Source organism: Tupaia chinensis, unplaced genomic scaffold (genome assembly GCF_000334495.1).
Source record: "Tupaia chinensis unplaced genomic scaffold, TupChi_1.0 Scaffold000005_2, whole genome shotgun sequence".
Taxonomy (NCBI): Eukaryota; Metazoa; Chordata; class Mammalia; order Scandentia; family Tupaiidae; genus Tupaia; species Tupaia belangeri.
In genome coordinates, this window is record NW_006159434.1 from 3,232,171 (window position 1) to 3,239,728 (window position 7,558).

At 34.0% G+C, this 7,558-nt stretch overlaps 1 protein-coding gene across 1 annotated transcript in view; it reads left to right on the forward strand.

Annotated features, from left to right (window-relative positions):
• Positions 1-777: 777 nt before the first annotated feature.
• The window catches only part of PCDH11X (protocadherin 11 X-linked), a 779,107-nt gene continuing 772,326 nt past the window's right edge, over positions 778-7,558 (forward strand). The window contains 1 exon segment of the mRNA XM_006139830.2: positions 778-1,357. Coding sequence (XP_006139892.1) covers positions 818-1,357 — 540 coding nt within the window. The 5' untranslated portion in view covers positions 778-817.

The following is a 7,558-nucleotide window of genomic DNA, read 5'->3' on the forward strand; positions in this document are numbered from 1 at the left end:
TCTAAACTGATGACAGTGCCAAAGATATGGAATTCACCATCTCCTAAAAATCTTTTTTAGAATGTTTTATATAGTTGTTTATGTTTGTGAAATTTATCTCCCTGTAATTTGTACCTATTTCTTGTTTTGTTATGTGAAGAAAGAAAACTCTAACCTCCTTTCTCATGTTAGTTCTTCCCATGTTTAGGAATTTATCATATCATCCCCTCTCCTCTCCTGAAAGACTTTTCTTGTACTCAAAATTTCTGAGTCCCTCCTATTCACAATTCATTTTCTCCTTTTATCAAGATTTATTATTACTTTTTGATGCCCCAAACTGAAGATACGGAACAGTGTATAAAACATTGCCCGTAGAATAACAACGAATGATGATTATATTTTTGTAATTGGTAATGAACATCTCTTTACTTTTCCTTAGCCATTGAATCAAGTATTTTTAATTATTTGTATTTACTGTCTGGGTTATTAAAATACTATCTTTTGTATATTTTACCAGTGATGGGCACTTTTACGAGGACTCACTTTAATTACTATAGGTATCTTGTTTCATTTAGCTTTCATCTTAATGTAAACATGCATAATATTAGATTCAACACAAATTTGTTATTAATCTAATAGTGTCTACTGTGCTAATATTTTGTTTAATGATTTTAATTTAAAACCGAGCATTTAATTAACCTGCATGTTTATGGTTAACTTCTTAATGACATCTTTCTCTTCTCCTTCTTCCTCTTTCCTCTCTCTTTTTTCTCTTTCTCTTTTTCCTTTGTCAGTATTGTGCGGCCTGACACAGAGAACTATCACACTCGTGCCTGGTATGGACTTGTTGTCCGGGACGTATATATTTGCGGTCCTGTTAGCATGCGTCGTGTTTCAGTCTGGCGCCCAGGAGAAGAACTATACCGTCCGAGAAGAAATGCCAGAAAACGTCCTGATAGGCGACTTGTTGAGAGACCTCAACTTGTCGTTGATTCCAGACAAGTCCTTGACATCTCCTATGCAGTTCAAACTAGTATACAAGACTGGAGATGTGCCTCTGATTCGGATTGAAGAGAGTACTGGTGAGATCTTCACTACCGGCGCTCGCATTGATCGTGAGAAATTATGCGCTGGTATCTCGATGGATGAACATTGCTTTTATGAAGTGGAGGTTGCCGTTTTGCCGGATGAAATATTTAGGCTGGTTAAGATACGTTTTCTGATAGAAGACATAAATGATAATGCACCATTGTTCCCGGCAACGGTTATCAACATATCAATACCAGAGAACTCAGCTATAAACTCTCGATATTCTCTCCCAGCGGCCGTAGATCCTGATGTAGGAATGAATGGAGTTCAAGATTACCAACTAATTAAGGTACGTTTCTTAAAACTTTTTTTTAAAGACATTATCTTATTTTTTAATATCAAAAAAGGATAATTTAATATCCTTCAAATATTGAGTAAGCCATCATCCCAGTCTTTCAGAGCTTATTTTCAAAGCTTAAAGAAAGCTTATTGGAGAAAATTCCCTAAAGAATTTTTTTTTTTTTTGCAAATATGTGAGGTTCATGAATCTTTCTTGTATGCATACTGAGTTTCAAAGAACTGTTTTTCCTTCATAATCTTATAGGAAGTGGACAAGGCACTCAGCCCTGCTACTTACAAATAAATAGCTTGCCCAGTATCTTAATTTTGATCTGTCTGGTAATGACTGTCACTAACCTGATCTAAACAAGCACATCTAAACTTTAAAATGAATCCACAAACCTGGCTATCTATTTTCCTTTGTGATTATTTTAGGTAGAAAGCTTTATTTCACCATTTGAAAAGATACATAATAAATTTATTAAAGAGGTGAATAGAACATTTTTATTCCTAACATTTCTGAACATATGTTGATTAGTGGTAAATATTTTTCTTTACGATTTCAAGTCAAAACAAGATCTTTAATCATCTTCTGAATCATTAATGTGAGATTACATTTCAGTCAATGTACTGGTAATGTTAAAGTTTCCACTCTGGGGCCAGTCAGTTTTGTTTTGTTTTAAGATGGCTGGATCCCAAACAGCCTACTGTGTGGTTCCAGTCCTGGACCTGCTGACGTGTAAAACACTCTAGGCATATGTGTCAGCCCAAAGTCTCAAGAGGAGACATAGAAGAGAGAGGATTATGGCATGGTCATCCTCTCTGGGAAGAGTACTTTCTCACTTTCCTTCTCTGTCTGTCTCTCTCTGTCTCCGGCAAGTGCATCCACTGTCTGGCAATTTTTTTTTTAAATTTATTTTGGTCCAATTCTTTGAAAACACAGAGTATTGATTTGCTGTAAAGGGTAAGCAAGCCTTTTAGTAATCAGTTAATGTAAAGAACTTGTTTTGACTTGATTTAGGTTTGGGGGTGGGAAAGACAGAGGGAAGAATAAATAGGATATTTGGTATTCTTCATAATATGCATACAGTGTCTGCGTTTATCAAGGGACTAGAAGATTCTTTTTAATTACATTTATGGTGTATAGAGTAGTAGAAAACTCTGATTTGTATATGTGAAATAGTATCATGCAGTTGAATGATCCTGGGAAATATATGAAAGAACAAATGAGCAGATTTAATATAGATACAATGAGGGGCTTTTCAAACTTTTATAAATGTTTTCTGATTAGTTACGGCCAGACTATGATTGCTATGATGACTAACATTTAAAAACATCCAAAGGACACATGAATTAGATATTCTGATGTATATGATCTGGAGGTTTGTCTTGGAGGATATATAATACTAGAAAATTGCTCATCTGATACTTACATGTCATAAATATTATTTGTTTATAAATACATTCAGAAGTTGAAGTCTACTGATCTCTTGGAAAGATTCACGTGAAATGCAGATGTCTGCGTATATGAATTAAAAACAGAAAGAGAAATGTTAGATGATTTATAAATAAACATTTTTAGGTGTGTTCTCTGCAATGATATCAACTTAACTGATGAAATGGAAAAATGTGTGAGATCAAAAGATCTGGATCATGGGAACCAGCAGTTAGCGTAATGGCTATGTCGCTGGACTCCCACGTAGTCGACTGTGGCTCGCGTCCTGGACCCGGTGGCTTAAAACTCACGCCGGGCGCGTGTGCGTACGTGCCCAAGATCCCGAGAGGAGAATGGAGGAGAAGGGATTGCGGCGTGACCATCCCCCTCTGGGGGGTGATTTCTCACTTTCTGTCTCTATGTCTCTGTCTGTCTGGCGAGCGCACGCGCCCTATAGTGAAAAACCTCTCAAAAAAAAAAAAAAAAGATCTGGATCATGATTTTGTCCTTCCTTCTTAGTATGTATTCTACCTCAATCTTTCTGACCTTTACTTTCACCTGTTATAGTTTGAGGATGAAGATATCAATATCTTGATATTGGGAAAAATAAGCACTAAGTGTAGAATAGATACATGTGCATAAAAGGTATACCAGTTTACTTGCTTTATAATATTTGACTGCTTACAGAAACATGATGCTTAGTGTTTTAAGTAGTAAATTGTGTAGCAGAGCGGATACTATCTTTAAAGCAGCACTGTCCAATAGAACTGTCTCTATAACCTGTGATACCCAGAGTGGTAGGCTCTAGCCACACATGGCTGTTGAGTACTTGAAACGTGGCAAGTGCTACTAATGAACTGAAAATTTAATTTAATGTAATTTAATAGCCACATGTGATTAGTGGCTACCATATTGGCTAGCACAGTCTAAATAAAGTCAAATAATTTATTTGGAAAAGAGAAATTAATAGGTAAAATCAAAATGGGACCTTTCCAATTTAAAATCAAGTGTTAGGAATAGGATCTCTCCACCTGACAAGTTTAACAAATGTATTGTTTTAAAATGCACTGCTTTACTCAAGGAATAATTTTGTCATGTCTCCCTCAGGGCAGCTTAATGAACTTCAAGAAATTTCTGATTTGGCTTGAAAGCTGCTTAACAAATTCAAATAAAACAAATAAACCTACTGGCATAATTTTAGCTTTGTTAAAATGTGTTTTCATTTGACTTTCTTTGAAAGATTGTCAGCAAAAGACAAAAAGGCTCACTAGAGGTTCTTCAATGAGTTTTAGGATTAGAAATGCTCTACAATTTCTTTCTGCTTTAGATGGTGTGATAAGCCTAAAAGTAACTATATGATGTAACTAAAGTACTGGGGCATTTGTATGGCCCCATGGACAAATACTGTTCTGACTGCTTGTTAAAAATAATGACAATAGAACACAAAGCATAGCTCTAGGCATCCAGAGGACCATGACATTGGGTGATGTTAACTGAGTGTACTTTGACTTGCAAAATGGCCCTGTCGTGAAAGTGGCTTATATGTATGGGAAAGGGGTTAAACAGAAAGAAAGAGAAGAAACATATTTCAGTTCATCCATAAACTTTAGTAAATTTTACAATTTGAAAGTAAGTAGGCCAGCCATAATAACTTCTTTTCAAAGGCTCTCTGTCCTGCAGAATACCATGAGAACTTAATTAATATTAATTTGCTCTACTTTTGTTGAATAGACAAGAATAGCAAAATCACAATTAGTTTATCCTAACTAGGGTAATATAAAATGTATAGAAAAATTTAAATAGCAAAAGGCAAGAAAGGGGAAATACAGAGGAAAATCCTAGGGAAAAAAAATAGGTCAATTTATAGATGAAGGAGTTCTGCTATTGACAATTTTATATTTTAACTGAGATGAAAGACAATAGTGGAAAATATTTATTTAAATATATCAATATATATATTTATGACCTTAGGTATGCTATGGCATAAATGGGGTAAGTGTTGTTTTTCCATGTTTTATATATTTGGAAAATGAGTTGCAGAGTGATAATAAACTTTGTTTATGATTATATGGTTAGTAAATATGAGGGCGGGAAACAAAATACAGTTTTTTTACTCTTAGATTTAATCAACAGTCACAGAGACAGTTAGATAACCTCTAGGGTAAGGATCACTGTGGGTTCATGATACACTTGGAAGAGAGTTGAAAGAAGGAAAAAAAGGAGAAAGTAAGGAATGAAAGAACGAAGTGAATTTCAAGTAATTCTGCTTGGTAGAAAGACAAGGAAGTTAATGTAAAACTTAACCATCAACTTTGGTAAGGTTGGATTTCAACTTTGTAACATATCATATTACTTTCTAAAAAAATCTTTCATTCATAAGCATTCTTAAAGTTAGTTGCTGTTTTTAAAAAGTTCAGATGTGAAATCTCTTTTGACTGTGTTTCAAGTAAAGCCATGCTGTAGTGAGAATCCCACATGATATCTGATATAATTTGCCTTTATTTTGGGCTATGTTAAAGATTGGTATCTGTATGCATATCTATATGTATGTTCAGATACATACATACATATATACACATACATACATAGACATACATGCATGAGTATATGTATATGTAGTACATGTGTATATATGGTCTATATGTGTATGTAAGTATGTACACATACTTAAACATATACATAAGCATATATGTGTATATGTGTATCTAAATATATGCATAAATGTATATGTGCACATGTGAGTGTGTATAAGTGTTTATGTGTGTGCATGTGTGTGTGTGTGTGTATTATACCATGTATATTGCAATATTTGAAAGATCTGTTGACCAGGAATAGGAAATTACATAGCTCTTTTAACTTCCACATTTTTATTCCATTGACCTATTATCTAGAATTTTTTTTTTTTTTCTAAATCTTATTGACAGGGAAGCCACCATTTCCACCAATAGAAATATTCCTCAAGCACCTGATCTGACTCAGGATACATAGGACAGGGACCTACTTTTCCCCATGGTTGGAACTCAGGGGAAATTAGTTTGTGTGATATTACATGTCTTCATTTTCTGCTTCAGATTTTCATCCTCCCTAGCATATATCAACAGTAAAATTCCTGTGCCGGCCCAATGACAGGGTGTTGATTGGTTCCCTTGAGGGAGGCATGACAATGTTTCAAAGGTTGACACTTTGTGCTGACAGAGCAAGAAGATCAATTTATTTTTCTACAAATTGTTGATCCACTCAAAGCTCTCACCTGTTTCTGCTTATCCCATAAGGCATCGCCATCTTTTCCATCAATCTCAAAAGATACATTAATTTGATGTAGAGTCCCTTCACACAATTAAGGCTTTTGGGCCCTTGTTTGTATTTTAATTAAACATCTTCATTGATCAAGAGCTGGACTTGTACTTATGAAACTAAGATTGGGGTTAGATTTGTTTTGAAATGTGGAGTTATAAGATCCAAATTATAAGAATATCATCTACCATTAGGTTTACTAATTATAATTCAAATACAGAAAATGAGGCATTAAATACGTATTGTGGACAAAGACCAAACATAACTTATATTACTCTGAAGGAAGTAATAGTTCTCTACATATAAAAACATAGCTCAAAGTGGTATATAACATCAGGAAGAGCTGGGAAAAATTCATTAATGTCCTTGTTAGCAGAATCTGCTGAAACAAACCATGTGCATAACTGTTTAAAAAAGCTTACTTAGCTTACTTACCTTTGAAAGTCTCCAAAAAGTTTGAATATAATGATTTTCTTATTTTTTAACTATAAAATAAAATTTTACTTAGAAGTTTACCTTTTCTTCTTTAAGATGACTTGATTTTAGGTTCTCTAAATCCTATGATGTACAGATTAACTTTTTTGATCTGTGCTAAAAAGCAATAGAGACGCTATCAAATGCTAATGACTAGTAGGCCCCTGAAAGCTGGGGTTATTTTCACAGTACACCTCCACTGGAGAAAAAATGACAACATGAAACTCATTCTTTTCATAAATGGATCTTTATTAATGCTGTCAGGTCTTATTAAAACGAGGGTGTGATGCTAATAGGATTAAGGAACTTTTGACTTCATTACTATTATCAGGGTCCTGGTTAGTATTCATAGTCCACTAATGCCTCTTGTTAAATATACCTGTTATTAATAGTCCCACATGGAACAATATATGTCAGATATTATAGATAGTTAAAATCTAGATTTCATACATTGAGACTATATAGAAAAAATATGGTTCCAAATCTGATTAATTTATTCACATCACACTCCCTAACCTAATATTATGTTCCCTAACCTAAATTTATGAACTAATTATAAAAATCACTGTTAAATTTTATGTATTAGGTGAAGGCATATTTGTATCTTATTCCATTGCTTGCTGTATCAAAATAAGTATCAATTTGGTTTTTCATATTAGGATTACCAAAGGGAATGACTTAAAACAAGAGACAAAAGTACATATTATGCAAGACAAAATTATTTGGCATCGAGCTCTCTACTGAAAATGTGGGATTTGGTTACACAAATCTAGTAAGGCTTCCATAATTCTCATCAGTGCTAAAAATCTAAGCTAATAAATATCCTAATGTAGGTAGTTTGCTTTGCACAATTTTTCTTTTTGTCTGTACCACTTTATACTGACTGTAGCAACATTCTCTATTGTGGAGATATCCTGTAAGTGAACTGAAGCATAATCTTTCAATCTTAGATCAAAAAAAATGGATGGATTGGTAAAGTGGTTCCCCCCCCCCCCCTTAATATCGCAG